Here is a 19065-nt window from a genome sequence, read left to right on the forward strand (position 1 = left end):
ACTCCCTGTCCCCAGGCAGCAGGCCAGCTGACCATCTGAACTCCTAGTCCCCGTCCGTGTGCAATGCCTGCCTGGCACACAGTAAGCGCTTTCGATGGCGTTGCTGCTGCAGGAGAAGGCAAAGCGGAAGTTAGGTGGGACCATAAGAGCTGACTGACCCCGATAGACAGGTTGGTTAGTTAGTTAGTTGATATTGATTGATTGATTTAATTTAGAGGCAGGGTCTTACTCTTGTCACCCAGGCTGGAGTGAAGTGTCATGATCATGGCTTGCCGTAACCTTGATCTCCTGGCCTTAAGAGATCCTCCCACCTCAGCCTCCAAGCAGCCAGTACCACAAGCACATGCCACCATGCCTGGCTAATTAAAAAAAAATGTTTGTAGAGATGGGGTCTCACTATCTTGCCCTGGCTGGTCTTGAACTCCTGAGCTCAAGTGATCCTCCTACCCGGGCCTCCCCAAAGTGCTGGGATTACGGGCGTAAGCCAACACACCCTGGCCTCATTCCATTGGTAAAAGGTGCTCCCTTTGCTTTTGGTCAGAGGTAAGAGCCAGAATGTGTGAGGGGGAATCCTCAAAACAGTCCCTTTCTTCTCCAGCTCACCTCCTATCTTTGACCTCCCTCCCTCTTCCTTCCCTCTCACGCTCGCCCGCCTGACTCAATAATCTCACCTTCCCCAGAGTCCAGTGGCAGAGAACTCCGTGTTCCAAGGAAGGGTGGAGCATCTTAGAATGGGCAGGTGGCAGGGCTGGTAAAGAGGACAGGCCAGAGGAGGGGATGAGGCAGGCCAGGAGGCACTTCAGCCACCTAAACATGGAGCAGTGGGATTTAGGCAGCCCAAAGATTTGTGCGAGGTTTCCTGGAGCCCTCCTGCTCCTGCCCCCACATCCGAGGACATTCCTCTCTCTTCCTCTAGCTCAAGTCCCGTTGTGCTGTGGCTTATCTGTTCACGTCACTGTTGACCCCTCCAGATGGTTCACTTGGACTCCCAGTGCCTAGCTTGGGGAGTCAGGCACGGCAAACGCCACCCTGCGCTATGGCTTGAAGGAGACCAGAAAGCTTTGCTTAAGCCCAGGCATGTGTGAGAAACTTGCAAATCCTTCTTCCCTGCTCTGGGCATGGGGAGAAAAGGCAGACTTCTCGCTGTGGCCCTCAGGTTCTGCACAGACCGGCCCTTGTCAATTCTCCAGGCTTATCTTGTGCTGCGTTTCCCAGCACTCACTGTGGCCATCATCCTGGCCTTCTGCCAGGCCCTACTAATGCCATGCTCTCTCCCCCCTTAGAGTCTTCACTCAGGCTGTTCTCTCTGTCTGGTCAAGAATAGCAGGCAGGGTCTGGTTTAGACATGGTTGTCTAAGAGGCCACTGTGAGCAAGGGAAAGTGAAGCTTTGATCTGGAGGATGTCAAGGGTCATGGCGTCCACCTGGGGAGGAGGTCCGCTCTGACCAGCACACTCCCTGTGGCGGCACCAGCTCTCTGTCACCCTGTTAGGAAGCAGTTAATGGGCACTTACAAAGGCAAACTTCTCATGGGCTTTCTGTTTTAAATTTTCTATATAACTGACCAATCCTCATATCAAACTATCATACTCAGCGGGTTTGTATTTTCATTCCACTGGTGACAAATTAATGCAGGCATAGCCCTATTCTGGATAAAAATTGACCATCCTGGTGAAATCCTGCTGACTCCTGTCTCCCAGCCAGCACTTGGATTTGGTGGAGACTGCATTAACCCCAGGGTCTCAATAGAGATTCCTAGGTCTTGGAGGTTTCTACTAAAAGGCCCAATCTTCCACCTTACAGAATACAGGTCAGAAGTTTGGGCTACTTCGGCTGCCAGACCATAGTAAATCAATATTGAGTTTATTGAAGAAATACTGAGTTTATGACATGGAGTTTGCCAAGTAAGCCAAATCCTACATAGAGTGCACAGCAACTCTGATTATTAAGATCTAGATAAAAACCCAGGCTGGCAACTATAGTCCCAGCAACTCAGGAGGCTGAGGCAGGAGGATTGCTTGAACCCAGGAGTTCAAGACCAGTCTGAGCAACACAGCAAGACCCCATCTCTAGAAAATAAAAAAGTTCAAAGTTTGAGGAGGTGGCCAAAGCCTTTATTGGTGTCAAATACTCCATCTCAAGAGCTACAGAAAGATCTTACTCTTCCAGAGAGGCCATAGTCTCTGTGTAAGGCACTCTGTGTCAGCTCCATGAAGGACACCCGGGAGGTACACATGCCCAGAGAAGAGCGGTACCTGCTCCCCCCCACCCTCGAAAGAGCCAGGTGACGATCCTTATGGAAAGTACTGCACCTCACCCAGCTGTGAGCAGCCTCTTCCGGGGTCCTTGGGGGTGGGGAAACTAAATCTCTAGGTTTGAATAGCATTTGGTATTTTCCAAGAGCCTGTGTCTACGTCTGCTTGCTTTTTGGGTTAGCTCCAGCCAATCCCTGTTATTTTTCACAGAGGAGGAGGTATCCAGCTATTGGGGAAAGTCCCAGGATCTGGGGCCTCGGGGCAGTTACAGGGATGTTGGGTTATGGCTGCTCTTTTCTTTCACCTATTTGTCTAGAAATGCAAACTATTCAGGTTGCCAGTAGCAAAAAGGCCAACGTTGGGAAGCTAAGGCATGAATGTGGTGAAGGAGAGTTGGAGGAAAAGGCTCAAAGAACCTCTGTTCTGTTTTGGGGGAGGCGGTGACTTCAATCTTGTTCCTTCATTTCTACCTGGCCGAAGAGTCGCCTTGAATGACCTCACCTTCACCCAACCCCCACCCTACCTGCTTATTCACCTACACTGACACCTGCCCTTCAGTAAGAAGCCCCACCCTCCCCAGAACACAAAGTTCTTCCCAGAGAACTGCTGCATTGGATTGGCCGAGTGAAGTGTCTGTGGGACTTCCTTGTCAATTTTTGATTGTGGTAATATATATAACATAAAATTTACTATTGTAACTATTTTTACAGGCACCGTTTGGTGACTTTAAATACATTCACATTATTATGCAACAAACACAACCAACCATCTCCAGAACTTTTTATATCTTCCCAAACTGAAAGTTCATACCAATTAAACAACTCCTCATTCCCCTCACCTCCCAGCCCCTGGCGGACACCATTCGAATTGCCATCTCTTTGAATTTGACTACTCGTATAAGTGCCTCATCTAAGTGGAATCACAGAGTTTTTGTCTTTGTGTGACTGGCTTATTTCTCTTAGCATAGTGTCTTCAGGGTTCATCCATGCCGTAGAAACATATCAGAGTTTCTTTCCTTTTTAAGACTGAATACTGTTCCATTATATGTATGTATAGTAGCCCACCCCCCCTTTCCATAATTTTACTTTCCTTAGTTTCAATTACCCACAGTCAACAGCAATACAAAAATATTAAATGAAAAATTCCAGAAATAAACAATTCATACTTTTTGAACTGTGAGTCATTCTAAGTGGTATAAAAAAATCTTGCTCCATCCTGCTCAGGGCACGAACCCTCCATTCGTCCAACGTGTCCATCTGTCTACACTATCCACCCAGTAGGGACTTAATAGCCATCTTGGTTGTCAGGTTGTCTGCCCCAGTATCGCAGTGCTTGTGTTCAAGTAACCCTTAATTTACTTAGTAACGGCCGCAAAGCACAAGTGTAGTGATGCTGGCAACTCACATATGCCAAAGAGAAACCATAAAGTGCTTCCTTTAAGTGAAAAGATGAAAATTCTCGACTACAGGAAAGAAAAAAAAATGGTATGCTGAGGCTGCTAAGATCTATAGTTAGGAACGAATCTTCTATCTGTGAAATTGTGAAGGAGAAAAAAGAAATTTGTGCTAGTTTTGCTGTCACACCTCAAACCACAAGTTACGACCACAATACTGGTAAGTGTTTAGTTAAGCTGGAAATAGTGTACATACCTACATACAATTTATGTATGTACCTACATACAATTTATGTAGGCGGAATATGTGAACAGAAACGTGTTGCCACTGACAGTAGTTGGGTTCGGTACTATCCATAGTTTCAGGTATCCACTGGGGGATCTTGGAATGTATCCCCCCAGGATAAGGGCAGACCACTATACCACATTTATCCATTTATCCATCAATGGACATTTGAGTTGTTTCCACCTTTTAGGTACCTTCTGTGGATTTACAATTCTTTTAAAATAAAATGTTAAAACGTACAATCAGAAATGAAGTCTATGAATTGGCTCATTCTTTCACCTACTGAGTATGTAAAGTCGTGTTTGTTGGTGACCTGTTGACTTTTGTACAGTTCCCATCACAGAGACGATTTAAGCTTGGTAGGGCATACAGAACCTGATTTTTTCTTTTCTGCTTTTAAAGAAGCAACATGTATGATTGTTCAGAGGATAGTATGTGATGTTCAGTGAGCTTTAATTAACCTGGCCCATGACACTATGTGCACGCTTAGATCGAGAAATAAGAAAGGAAATTCAGAGCCCTCTTGCCCTGACAGGTGATTTCAGGAGAGACAATGACATTAACATTGAGCCAGCTCCTGACTTTACAAAATATGAAGCCATTCTTTTTTTTTTTTTTTTTGAGACCGAGTCTCGCTCTGTCGCCAGGCTGGAGTGCAATGGCATGATCTTGGCTCACTGCAACCTCTGCCTCCCAGGTTCAAGTGATTCTCCTGCCTCAGCCTCCCGAGTAGCTGGGACTACAGACACGTGCCACTATGCCTGGTTAATTTTTGTATTTTTAGTAGAGACGGGGTTCCACCATGTTGGCCAGGATTTCTAATGCAACCAGGTAAAAGTAATTAGCAGGAGAAGGGAATGCTTGGCTTTGGAGGACTCATTTGCATTGCAAAGTATTTCCCATTGGTGGCTTGGCCAGGCATTTCTCTGTCCAGCTGTGTAATGGTCTCAAGACTGCAGAGCATATTCACGCACAGCATGGACACCACTTCATGTAGGGGCACTGGACTACCTAAAGTTGGAGGAAGGGACCCTGTGAGTAAGCATAACCTCCTCCTGGGAGCTGCATGGCGGTGGGCCTGCACGTGGGGAGGAGAGGGTGGGTGCTCACAGGGCAAGACAGAGGCTCAGCAAAAAGAATGTGTATTGTGGCTGATGCCACTGTCACCTTTCCAAACTTGTTTCTGAAAGGCATCACATGGAGAGGGGATGCTGACAGGGATGACACAGTCCCAGCTCCAGAAACACTATCAGCTGAACACAGGGGTTTTTCATTTCTGTGTTTTTTTAATAGAGGTTTAGGGGCTTAGTAAACCCCTAAGTAAACCTCTTTATGTGTATTTTTTTTTTTTCTGGGGATAAATCCCATACCTTTTCTCAAATCTTCGAGGTCCATGGCCTCCCAATATGTAGAACCTTATGCTAATAACTGCTCCTGGGAGGCCTCTCCTCAGGAACTGACTTGACCTACCTTCCTACCAATGTCGCCGTGGACAGAAGGAAGTCCCTAAATGTGCTCGAGCCTGTCTGATCCAGCTCCTGTGGGAGTCCGTGTTCCTCTCTTCAACCCGTCCTCCCTTGTTCTTCTCTTCCTTCCCTGTCCGTCTTTGACTTTGCCGCCTCTCTTCCCTTCCCATTGTTTTTCCTCCCTCCTCCTAGGTTCTCACATCACTCTCCTGTTTGCCTCTCCTGCAATATGGATTTGACATATTAATCATTACAGCAAGCGCTAAAATTCCACTGTGCTTCATTAATCTGGAGGAAAATACTATGTCAGCTGGTAAGTGCTGTAGGGTATGCTCATATGTTTTTCCCGGGGTCCAGGATAGTGGAAATTTATCCGTTTCTGTGAGTAACAAAACAGCAGGCCATATGGAAGGCCACAGTGAGCACGGGTGGTGGACGGACACAGGGAGGGTGGGAATGTGGATGGGCACTCGTCCTTGAAGGCATTAAGTCACCCATCACGGACCCTCACAGACCCTGCGCTGTTCAAGAACTCTAGTCAGAGAGGTTGAGTTGTAAAATCCTATTAAGATTGCCAAGACCAGAACAGTGTGACTTTAATAAGGTTAAAGTTTGGCATTTTTATGGCTTTCATTATGATAAGGTTTTCAGTCACATGACAGGGAAAGAGCTAGAGAGGGTCCGTCCAAACGTAGCCGGTCAGACCTCAAGGTGTGGCCAGGCATGGCCTCCTGCCAGCTCCCCAGGGGTTCCTCATGCTGCAGCGCCGGCTTTCTAGTTGCAGTTTCTGCCCTGCACGTGGAGAAAGCCTGCTCCTATCTCTGGCCTCTGGGACTAATTGGGGAAATGAATTCAGGCAGCTATTTTCAGACAGAAAGAGCCCTTGGCTGACTTAGAAGCAAATGTCCCATTCTTTGGCCAAAGGTGTCACCCTGACCTTGGTCAGCAATTAGGCCACCAGCCACAATGAGAGCAGAAGAGATTGTTCCACTCCCAAAGAACTGAGGGGGTTCGATGCTTTGGTTAATACCCTCAAGCCTAGAATACACACTCTATTGTCCATCTGGATCTGTCCGTCCTTCAAACATCCGCTCCTCTGGGAGACCTTTCCTAATTTCATCCTCCCTTTCTGGGCCCAGGAAGAATTCACCGCTTCTCATGCCCATGGAGCTTAGGCCACACTTCTCAAGCAGCAGCTCTTTCAGTGCCATGAGTTCCTTGAGAAAGTGCCTTTAGCCCCACTAGATCCGTAGCTCTCCATTCACGATTCACCTGTGCCTTGTTTTCCTTTGAATACTAAGCCCATAGTACAGTGCCTAACACACAGTAGTTGCCCATAAATGTTGACTGAGAGAAAAATTTAGCTGGAGACACATCCCTTCCACTGGGAAGAGGGCTTAAATGTCATGTCCTCCATGCTTGGATCATCTTTGCCCATGAAGAACAGGAGAAAGTTTAATTTCTAAATAGGTTACTAGTTTCTCGAAGTTGGAATTTGCATGGGTTCATGTATCTATCACATCTACCATCATGTGTCCACTAGTGTAAATTTCAAATGCATTAATAGTCTCATCTATGTCCATTGTGTCATAATGTCGACTTATTTAGAAAATTATTTGCTCAAACTGGACAATTCAAATCAACACCATCAATTATATACCTACCCTGTGTCACAGCCAGCACTAGGCCATTCAGAAACACAGAATTAAGAAGTCCTTGTCCACGAGGAGCAGAGTCTGGTAGCCAAAGAGATATAGTCAAGTGTTAAGTGCGTATGAGGTCATGGTTTGCATGCTGGCTGTGTGCTGCCATGCAGGCACACAAAGATAAGGGCACAGCATGTTCCCTTGAGAAGTTTATGGTCTAGCTGAGGAGCTGAGCCATTCACTAATGAAAAACCCCAAATCACCGCTGAGTATGTACCAGGTATACAGAGACCCCTTAGACCACAGCTCCCAGGATCACGGTGGGTAGCCCCTCTCTGGACCCACAGGTGTATGAGAACCTCCAACGGGAGAAGGGCTTGGCCCTTCCTATTGCTTGGAGTCTGATGGACTCCAAAGGCCACTGTGCTTTGGTGCAGAACTGGAGTTTTTCTTACGGGCCTGAGACTGATCTGAACCATCAGTGCTGCTATGGAGTGGAACTGACTCTTCAGCTAGGCCCTGGGAGACCCCCCGTCAGGGCTCCTTGGATGAGGGATGCCCAGGGCTGGGCTTGACCTCCCAAGGTTATTTTGGACCATAATGGGCCCTGCTTCCAGCACACCCTCGGCTCAGAACCAGGCCAGAACTGCACTGGATGCTACAGGAGGCAGGAGCATTGGTGGATGACCTTCAGAAGTAGGCAGTGCTGCTTAATGGGGAGGAATCGCCCCCACTTCACCTCCACAGCTCGTCTCGTAAGCTCCACAACTGGAGACCAGGGACCAGTAGAACTCAGAGGACGGCAGCGTGACACTGGAACTGGCCTCCGACGCTGCTCTGACTGGCTTTCCCCGAGTACTCGAGATGTGAGAAGACAGCCAAAGTCACCAGCAAGGGGTTGGAGGCTGAAAATTGTCCCCTGTGCTTGACCAAGGGCCAAGGGACAAAGTAGCAGGGTCCAAGGAGGCACCTCTCTCACATGGAAGGGAGTCAGGCTCTGTAAGAATAAGCGTTCTCAGTTGGAGGCCCTCCCTGCCAGGGGGAGGAAGATATCCTTGGCAGTGCTGCTCCCGGCCACCACAGTTCTCTCAGCTGAGCCAAGAAGCAATTCTCCTTTGCCCCTGGCCACTCCTCACTCGTGAGTGGGGAGCATGACTCACATCTGTGGGGAGGGCAGGCGCAGTTAGGTGAGCCTCATTCAAATGCCAGGCAGACGCAAATAGCACGCTTTCCTATGAATAGCTTCCCCAGCTGTTCTGCGGGAGGCTGAGCGCGTCCTTATCCAAAGTACATTTGCCCTGTTCTTATTTATGAGCCGCGTCGAGAACCATGGGCTGCCTACCTTTGGCCCCTCAAGGCCAGCTTTGTGTTCTTTGTTCCCTAAAGTCTCACCCAAGTGAAATATTAACTGGTGGTGGGACAAAAGGGCCTGGCGCCTCTGAAGGCAGGGCAGGTGAAGAAGGATGCCTGGAGGGGGTGTTGTTCCCTGACCTGGAATTTTCCATTCCCCTTGTGTTCACATGACCAGGGCAGTGTTTTCTTCAAGTCACAAAATGAAGATGGCTTCCAGGGTGACTGGTGCTAAAAAACCAGATAGTGGTGGCCATGGCTGTTAATGGCACCATCATCACTGATGATAATAATCTCAGTGGCACAGCATGATGGAAGCTATTAGGCCTGAGTGCCAGGAGGCCAGGGCCCTGGCCATGGTTCTGCCTCCACAGCAGCCTGGAGAACCTTGGGGAAGCCACTAGATGCCTTGGCCCTCTACTCCTCAGCTGTAACACGGGGAGGCTGGGAGCACACAGGTCCTTTCCTGCTCTGACAGTCTTTGCGTTTCTGAACTGCATTGATAGCTGGTCAGAGTAGCTGTATTGTTTTATCTGTGAGGAGTTATTAGGGTGCACCCTCTACTACCTTTGTACCTTTCTTTTCCTTCTTTCCATCTGCCTCACTGTTTCTTGGCCTCATTCCTTTTATCTTACTTCCTTCATCTTTATCTTCAGGCCGAGGACTTCTAAGCTAGACTACACACACTGGTTGAGTGTCTTTTGAATCAAGAGGGCCCACCTCTGCCACTTGCTAGTTCTGCCACTTCCTAGCTATGTGACCTAAGCCAAATTATTTTGTTTCTCTGCATATCAATATCTATAGAAAGGGAATCGGGTTAGGGCTTTTGTAAATATCACACATAGGGCCTTGTATATGAAGGTTCCATGGATAGAAGGCATGACTTTTTTTTTTGTTTTTTTTTGTTTGTTTGTTTGTTTGTTTGTTTTTTGAGACGGAGTCTCGCTCTGTTACCCAGGCTGGAGTGCAGTGGCCGGATCTCAGCTCACTGCAAGCTCCGCCTCCCGGGTTTACGCCATTCTCTTGCCTCAGCCTCTGGAGTAGCTGGGACTACAGGCGTCCGCCACCTCGCCCGGCTATTTTTTTGTATTTTTTAGTAGAGATGGGGTTTCACCGTGTTAGCCAGGATAGTCTCGATCTCCTGACCTCGTGATCTGCCCGTTTTGGCCTCCCAAAGTGCTGGGATTACAGGCTTGAGCCACCGCGCCTGGCTGGCATGACATGTTTAACACGTGAAAGTTGGCATGCATAAAGAACTCATCCTTCTTCCTGGAGACCTCCTTCTGTCTCTGTTTCTGTTACCAGGGATACTGTCCTCCAAATTACTGGGGTTTGGGCTTGATGTCAGCTTGCCTTTTTTGTCACCTTGTTCCCTGCAGTACGTGTCTCCAGAAGCCTTCCTTTCCATTCCTGTGAGGTCTGACAGTTGTGGGCAGAAGGCCTGCAGGTCCAGGGCTGAGCAGGGGCCTTCACCGTCTGCTGAGATGGGGGTACTATCTTTGGGAATCGCTGGAAGTTTTACTTACACAGGGACTTTGCCTGGGAGTGGTGAAGGAATTGGTTTAAATCATTGTTGACTGACCAGGATTTCCTGAAGGTGAATGTGGACCTCATTGACTGGGGTCAAACAGACCTGAGTACACTTTCTTGGACTTGCTGCTGACCTCCTTACTGTCCAGAGTCTACCTGGTACATTCATGTTCCCTGCACACTGCAGGTTGTACATGAGGATGTCTTTCAGGGTGACGCTGGCTTGAAAGCTAAGGGAGGCAGCCAGGTGCAGTGGCTCACGCCTGTAACCCCAGCACTTTGAGAGGCTGTGGCAGGCATATCCCTTGAGGCCAGGAGTTCTAGACCAGGCTGGCCAACATGGTAAAATCCCATTTCTATGGGTGCGGGAGCCTGCACTTGTAATTCAAGCTACTTGGGGGACTGAGGCATGAAAATCGCTTGAACCCGGGAAGTGGAGGTTGCAGTGAGCTGAGATCACGCCACTGCACTCCAGCCTGGATGACAGAGCAAGACTAGTCTCAAAAAAAAAAAAAAAAAAAAAAAAAGAGAAGAAAAGAAAAAAGAAAAAGAAAAGTTAAGGGAGGCAGGTACTTCCAGAATAGCCCATATTACTCTTTGGGAAAAAAATTTTTTAAATTGCTTCCTCTGGAAGATGTTGCTCTGTGGGCACATAGCTTAGTGGAATATAAGTTGGGTTTCAGTACCCACTTGCCCCCTTAGTGCAGAGCCTTTGTGCAAGGTACGACCTGCCCAATCTTAAGTGAGACCTTAACTCCTATTCCAGACCCTGGCACTCACTCATTAGATTCCAAGTTCCATGAGGACAGGGTCCATGTCTCCTTCATCAGTGAGGCCCCAGGGCCTAGCAAAGGGCCTGGCACAATGCAGATGCTCAAGAAATATTGCTGGATGTTGAATGTAGGGATGAATGAATGAACAATGCCATGTAGCTAGGAATGCCTGGTGTAATCGGTGCCAGAGAACTCTGAGGGCAATAAAGTGGGGCAGTTAAGAGCATGTGCTTTGGAATCAGAAAAGACTGAGTTTGGATTTTGCCCTACCTCTTAATAGATGTATGGTCTTAACTGAGTCTGACTTCCTTCATCTTTAAAATAGGGGTATAATAACACCTAACCCATTAGTGTTATAATGAGGCTTCGATGAGATGATATGTGTAAAGCACATATATTAGTGTTTGGCCAATGGTGAAGTTGTAAATGATGCTTCCTGGAAAGCACTAAGGATAGCATTTCCCCGGGGGCCTCCCTATCCGAACTGCTTTACGGTTCCCATACCAAGTAGCCTTTCCAGTCATTCTCAGTGTGCATCTCGGATATGGAGTGAGGCGGCTTGTGGCTGCAGTGATTTGTTTGCTCTTGGCACCCATCCACACAAACTAACTGGGGCTCCAAAACCCATTAGGCACTCAAGCATTCAGTGCTTCATGCATTTCCCAGAAAATGCTTGATTTCTGTTGGTTAGATTACAAATATCTCCCACGATTTACTGCTTCCCATTACTGTACCCCTAGTTGCTCTTTTTCTTGGTTTTGGAGACCTGCCACCATCATTTAGCTGATCTCATGCTATCAGCAAAGGCAAGGAAAACAATAGCTTCTCTACAGGACTTTGCCCTCCCACAGGCTCAGGGGCCACAGATCCTACATGCTGGGCTAGAAAACGCATGTCCCCAGCTTCTGAAGATGTTCAGTTGAGAAATATAATACAGGCACACACTCACTGTTGCTGCATCTGGGTTTTTGAAGCCCGCAGCAGTAGTCCAGCTGAGAGCACATCAGGAGTCTATCCTTCAGCAGTGCTGCAAGTGGGAATTTGTGAAAGGCTCTGCTGAGGAGCTGAAGAAAAGTTGCTAAATCAATTCAGACTGGAGGGGGAGAAGTGGAAGAGGATTTTTCTATCACTGGTTGCATAGGTCCTTGGGGACTTAAAGATGATCTTGACTTTTTTAAGCCTGAAAGTTTGCTATTTTAAAACATCAATATTGGCCCATGCTAATCCATCAAGAGATCAAGTGACTTTGCAGGAGTGGGCTGGTGAGGGGGAAGTAGGGTGTCCTAGAGGGGAATGTTTATGGAATAATGAAATGGACACAGGATGTGGGGTGGTGGGGGCTCAAAAATGTAGGTTTAATCTCTGTTTTGTCCATCAGTGGTTCTGTGATCAGTTGATGTGACTTAATCAGCCAGGGCCTCTGTTCCTCTATCTGTCCTATGGGAGCAACACAGGGATGTGCAGAAATTATTTCAGGCCATCGATTTGAGTGCGTGTGCAGCACACAGAGGGTGGGAAGCCACTGCCCCTGCAGTTGGCCAGTGCAGGCAGTATTGGTTCTATAGCCTCTGCGGGGCCCAGGGGATGCTTCTGAAGAAGGGAAACAGAAAAGAGAGCTGTAGAAGATTCAGAGCCTTATTCCAGGCAGGTGCTCTTCTCTTGATGATTCAGCCAGGGAGCTTGTCCTTCCTGCCCAGATGACAGGATTTCATGGCAGGCATTAAAAAGCTTCTTCCATTATAAAGCAAATCAGTTGTGGGTAGAAGGGAAGGGAGAAGGGAGACAGAGCAGGCTCTGGAGAACATGCAGCCCTAGTGTTGCTGTTGGGTGAGATGGCATTGAAGCACAGGGATGGGGAGGTATAGAATGCTCAGACTGCTAGAGGAAGAGGGGAAGGCAAAACGGGAAAGGGAGGTGAATCAGGCAAGCAGAGTGAGCCCTAAGGATACGCAGCTGAGCCCTGGTGGTAGCTGACATCCAGCTCCCGCAAAGAGAGTCTGAGTTTCCCCTGTAATCTGTGTACTAGGAAGGCAGAGCTCACAGGGTGGGGGCCCCAGGGCTGGGAGCTGTGGGGGCAGGCTGAAAAAATTGATCAATCAAAATAATTTATATTTTAATAAATAAAAATTAATGCAACAAATCATGATGCACTAAAAAAGTTAAATAAAGACAGAATGTGATCCTGCAACTTGTATGACCTGGTCTCACTCATCTCACCCTAGTCTGAGCCCTGTTGGCTTTTACCTCAGCAACTGAGCAGCTTTTTGATGAAAACTTTCCTATTCAAGTCATATTTCTCAGAGACCCTACCCATGGTGTCTTAGTCCATTTTGTGTCGCTAGAACAGAATAGCACAGAGTGGGTAATTTATTTAAAAAAAAAAAAAAGAAATTTATTTCTCACAATTTTGGAGGCTGGAAAGTCCACTATCAAGGTGCTGGCATCTTGTGAGGGTCTTCTTGCTGTGTCATCCCATGGCAGACAGTGGAAGAGCAAGAGGGTGTGAGAGAGGGAGAGGAAGGGGGCAGAACTCATCCTTTAATGAGGAACCTACTCCTGCAATAACTCATCCACTCCCCCAATAACAGCATTAGTCCAGAGCCCTAATGACCTAATCACCTCTCAAAGGTTCTACATCTCAACACTGTTGCATTGGAGATTAAATTTCCAACACATGAATTTTGGAGGACACATTCAAACCATAGCATGTAGTAACTCCAAAATGATTTACTCTTTACTGGGGTAATACCATTAGTGACTCCAAGTAATCCTCTGATATTTTCTTGTTAAAGAAATTAAGTATACATAACATTTACACCCATTTTATCCCTGTTGGGGACAGTCCACGGCTCCCAGGAATATGCATGCTGGGTAAAAAAGGTGCACTTTAAATATTGGAAAGAGGATGCTACATGATTTGATACATTAAAATATTGACTTGCACTTAATTGTTTGTAAATGGTTTTATTTGTATATGTTCAGTTTCCTGCCTCCTCATCAACCAGATATTAAAGGTTAGGGGCATTCATTCATTTGTGCATTCAGGAAACATTTATTAAGCCTCTAGTATGTGCCAAGGATTTGCTTGGTGCAGGGAATACAGAGGTAAATGACACAGGCCCTGATCTAGAAGTGCTCAAAGACTGATGGGGGAGATACTTGAAGGACAGTGAGGGTAATGAGGATGATGTTCAAGGATTTTCACAGGATGTCGCAGTGCACAGGGGTTGAATATGTAACAATACAGAGAGGGTTCCCTAGCCTGTAGGGATGTGTGGGCACTAGAACTTAGCTAAGGGAGGAGAGGAAGGAAATATTTCAGGCAAAGGCAACTAAATGTGTAGGGCAATGACTTCCTAGTACACTCAGGGTGCCAAGGGATAAAGTGGCCAGCAACTAAATGTGTAGGGCAATGACTTCCTAGTACGCTTAGGGTGCCAAGGGATAAAGCGGCCAGGAGCCATGCCATCAGCACACCCCCTACAGACCACTCCCAATAAATCTACATCCATTTAAAAATATTAGGCCTAATATGCTGGCTGACTGGATGCCCTTTGTGAGTGTATGTGCAGCACCCTGCCTTTCCCGCCCACAGCATTTGTCACACTGCCTGTGGCTGCCAGCATCCTTGTTAGTGTCTCCCATTGCGCTGATAGCTCATGATGTAGGGATGGTTCTATCTTGCCCACTATTGTAATACCAGTGCACAGCACAGTGTGTAGTTCCAGTAAGTGCTCAATAAAACATGTGTTCAATGAATGAATGAATGAATAAATAAATAAATAAATGGAGGTAAAAGCACCAAGTTCAAAGACTCCCAAGTCACTCAGCGCCTAGATTCATTTACATTCCTTTTATGTTCTTTTAATATTATCTAATGTGTAGACTCTGGATGTAGCCAGTGTCCAATACACAATTTTAATGAATTATGATCCATTGACTGGGAACACTAGACACATGGGCTAGGCCTTACCTAAGATCTGGGAGACCTCTCATCTTTCCTCTCCTGCCAACAGGGTCCATATGACAATCATTACTTGTGGGATGAACCTACAAGGCTAATAATTATATTCTTCTCAGCATGACAAACTGCCATTGTCTTTATGTTTAGCTTTCAAAATAAAACTTCGAGGAATTAAGAACAATATTATACAATCATAAATAACATCAATGCAATAATTAAAGGGTAGTTTAAAAATTCTCTACTTCAATATTTTCTACCCATTCCAAGCAGCTAAGTAATAGATATTTTAATGAGGCAAATGTATTACTTATTAGTTTGTAACATTCAGACTCTAGGGTTGACAATACCACAGCCTAGAGAAGTGCAACCTTAAGGCAGAGATGATGAAAGAATCCATAATTGTTAAATCCTAGGACTTCCATTTACTTTTTATAAATCCTTGGCAAGTTACTTATTCTCGCTGAGCATTTCTTCATTTGTAAAATGGAAACAGTAATACCTGGCCTATTTACCTTAACCAAAGTTATTGTGGAGATCAGATGACACAATGAAAATCAACATATTTTACGAACCACAAAGGGCTATACTAGTATGAAGAATTATTATTAGTTATTTGCTGGATCATATTCTTACAAAAATGAAATGTGAATAGTAATCATACAAGATTCAAAATTGCTAGATTTCTAGGGACATGGCGTGGTAGATAAAGTGCCCTTCTGCAACCCTTCTTCTTCCACCAACCCATACCTAAAGACTAAAGAGTTGGGAAAATTGATAGTCTTCTAGAAACTTTGTTTAGTAAACCAAGTAAACCAAGACAGTATAGCTATTTGACTGAAGACTTGGAAACACTCAAAACTCTGTCAAGGTAATTTTGCTATAATCTTAAGCAAACAGGCCTGAATGTGATTGCCCATTAGAAAGCAGGAACCAATGTCTTCTGTTTTACTTTCCCAAGTCAACTGGGAGGTGGCAATGTGCCTCAAGTGTGTTCTACAGGGAACTCACACCAAAATTACCTGTATACTGGGGAGAGGGACGTTGTATATTGGGGAGAGGGGAAGGAGGGCATTGTTAAGATGCACATTCCTGGGCCTCACACCCCAGAACTATGAATGAGAATCACTGGTGATGAGGGCTAGAAGTCTGAACTTTCAATACATACCCAGGTTTCACAACAACTACTTTTTAGAGTCTGTCTGATGACGATCCACCTGGGGGCATCTCTTCATCTTAAGGCTAAAACAACTTTGGAAAGATTTCAGAGAGGAAATAAATGATTTAGGGGAAAAGGACTTCATCATAAAAAAATTAAATATGTATAGGATTGACTGTATGAAGTCATGATTATGGTTTATAAATATTTGAAAGGTTCAAATTCAAATGATAGAATCTAAATGTTTTATTCAGGTACCAGATGGCATAAGTAGGAATAATGATGAAATGACATAAGCAAAGAGAACTGGGGCCAGATATCAAGGAAAACATCCTCACAGTGTAAAAAAAAAAAAGTTATAGAATCATTTCAAATGGTCAAGTTAACCAAAATATTAGTCCATTTAGTGCAAAAAACCAGTTGGGCAGCAGTTGAAAAAACAACCAATTGAGTGGTTAAATTCTCTCTCTCTCTCTTTTTAAAACTACTGTTTTGATGTCTGAAGCTTTCTGATCCTAAGTCATATAAATCTAATTTTTACTTAATAAGTAAATACGTAACTCATGAAAAATGTGGGTAGGAAGTGCCTGCTAGTCCTAGCTAAGACCTAGGTTTAGGAGAAGCAGAAAGGAAGCATAAAACTGCCTGGAGCGCCATTACTTCCCCTTCTGGGAAGAGTGTGACATTCACTGAGAACTATGGGCCACGCTCTGTCTCATTTAATTTGCCCAGCCTTGTCAAGTAGATGTCATTTCCATTTCACGGATGAGGAAAGTCAGGCTTAAAGAGTACAAGTTAGTAGGAAATGAAAAACCTGAAATTTGAACCCTCATCCGTATAACACCAAAATCCCTGCTTTTTCTCCTCAAGCAAGTACTGGGTACAAAGCACTGTAGTCACCACTGGTATCTTCTTTCTGTATCTAAAGATTGCCAAGGTGACCTAACAAGTAATGACTCATACACATGATCAAACTCTCTCCAGAGTGGGAAGCTCTGTGAGAAACTACTGTGTTTTTCTCAGTATCCTGCTGTTGTCCACAAAAACTTGATATTTTTGAATGCTAGCAAGGACAGAGTTAATGGGGTGGCCTATGGAAGGGAATCCACTTTGGGCAGTCTTCCGGGCTGAAAGGAGGTCACAGACCCAGGAGCATAATAATGGAAATATGTCCCTCCCCATTACCACTCCTCCCTCCTTTTCTCTTCACCATCATCTTCCTCTTCTTCCTCCACTAACAATCTTATCCCCATCATCTCAACACCACCTCTATCATCACAACCACTGTCCATTGTCACCGTCATCACCATTATCATCAGCACTATCATTACCGTCATCAGCATCACCACCATCACTGCCACTATCTTACCATCATGACTGCTACCACTAGTACCACCATCACCATCATTGATTTATGGAGAAAAATTGAGTTTTCTGTATTTGATATTGTTCATGAATACTACTCACCACCACTCCCATCCCAAAGAACCCCAATAATACTCTGTGCTAGATAGTTTTTATAACACCAGCCACACTTTGTGGAGCATGAACTAGACCAATTATACCAACATAAAAATGAAACTGAGCCATAATTCCTCATAACACCAGCCACACTTTGTGGAGCATGAACTAGACCAATTATACCAACATAAAAATGAAACTGAGCCGTAATTCCTCACCACAGTCTTAGCAAAAAACCATGTACCAAATTATTAAGACTTCAAAACTCCTTTAAAAAGAAAGCAAATAATAAACAGATATAAAGGAAGCTCAGCTTTCTTCATACACCCCTGGGGCAGCCCCTGAAGCAACAGAGTCATTAGGTTGAAAGAAAGAAGCATCTGATAAACCCCAGACATCCTGGTGCCGATTTGTGTCTTTCCCTTTCTGGCCTGTGCAGAGCTCAGAGACAGCGTCTAAGAGGGCGACTCAGAAGGTGCCTTAAACACAAACACATGACGAATATAGTTCTGCAGTGAAGACTTTAGCTCCACGGGGAAAGCTGAGACTCAGGAACCTGCTGGCATAAACAAGGGGAAAGGCTTGGTAGCAAATCAGAAGACTTGGCTTTGGAAGCTGAAAACTTACTTTGGCAACAAGAGTCCTCCATGCTCCCTAATTGTGCTCTTGCTGGTGAGGCCTGAGAAGCCCTCTTGGGGCCTCTGGGGCTTGTAACCAGCCCTGCTTAGGTAAGTACACTGTGCAAATAAGCCCTCTGGGGCTTACAGAAGTGTAAATAGCTCTCCAGCTGACCTTCAGATACAAACTCGGGATTTAAAACACTAATTTCAGACCCATGAGTCCAGAGAGGGTCTGGGCTGGGGGAATGGGGGCCCCCAGAGAAGGGGTCACAAAATAATTCATCAGTGAGCCAAAGGGCAAGCCATATGAAAGAGGGGAGGCAAATGAGCCAACGGGTGTGAAACCAGCTCCCACAGGACCTGGAAAGAAATGGATAATCAATACAAGGGCAGTGATTGCTCCAGGAAGCACAAGTGTTGCTGACAAAGTTAAAGGAGAGCAAAAGGGAAAGGGATGATTGGAGAGGGAGGGAGAGGGAAGGAACGAACAGGCAAGGTTCAGAAGGAAGCCATGTAAGTTAAGTATTTTTCAAGAAACTTGTTGTTATAAGGGGCAAGGGGTAAAATTTCTTTGTTGCCTGCCCTGTCCAAAATCACAACGCAAAATGAAGTAGCGTTGCACAACGTCATCGATGTTAACGCTGCTGAACTGTACATTTAGAAATGGTGAAGACGGTAAATTTCATGTTATGTGTATTTTATCACAATAAAAAGTAGGAAAAAAAAAAAAAAAACTAAGTAGGATTAGGTGACAATCCCGAAGTACTGGGATATTCTTATCAATAAAAGAAATGGAAGGTAAAGTCTTACGGAGAGCGTGCATACTAAAAGCACTTGGCCATGTCTCCCCATTTCGACATTTTAGACATAGCCAAGGCATCCGGGAGGAAAGCGTTTTCAGTATGGATTGGCAAAATCTCTCTTCTCTATGGATTGTTTTGGCTTTATGTCTTGACCTACCCTTCCAGGCATGGTTGGCATGGACACTGGCCCCTGTGTCTTCCCCAAGAGTTCCCCATGCCTTAAATCCTGCAAGAAATGATGTTGAGTCATGTTCTCCTCACAACGCGGTTTCCTTCAAAGGAGGAATTCTTCCTTCCTGGGTGATGCCCCAACTAAGAGCCTTTGTATTGCTATAAAAAGAGGCATTGACTTTTCAGGGTTGT

General features: G+C 45.6%; 1 protein-coding gene across 1 annotated transcript in view; it reads left to right on the forward strand.

The window, feature by feature from the left end:
- The first annotated feature begins 4810 nt into the window (after positions 1–4810).
- LOC119624312 (uncharacterized) overlaps positions 4811–19065 on the forward strand; it is a 57340-nt gene continuing 43085 nt past the window's right edge. Inside the window, exons 1-2 of the mRNA XM_037998048.2 lie at positions 4811–4967; positions 5592–5712. Of these exons, the coding sequence (XP_037853976.2) occupies positions 4875–4967; positions 5592–5712 (214 nt within the window). The 5' untranslated portion in view covers positions 4811–4874. The remainder of the gene's footprint in view (positions 4968–5591; positions 5713–19065) is intronic.

This window comes from Chlorocebus sabaeus, chromosome 20, assembly GCF_047675955.1.
Source record: "Chlorocebus sabaeus isolate Y175 chromosome 20, mChlSab1.0.hap1, whole genome shotgun sequence".
NCBI classification, from domain to species: Eukaryota; Metazoa; Chordata; class Mammalia; order Primates; family Cercopithecidae; genus Chlorocebus; species Chlorocebus sabaeus.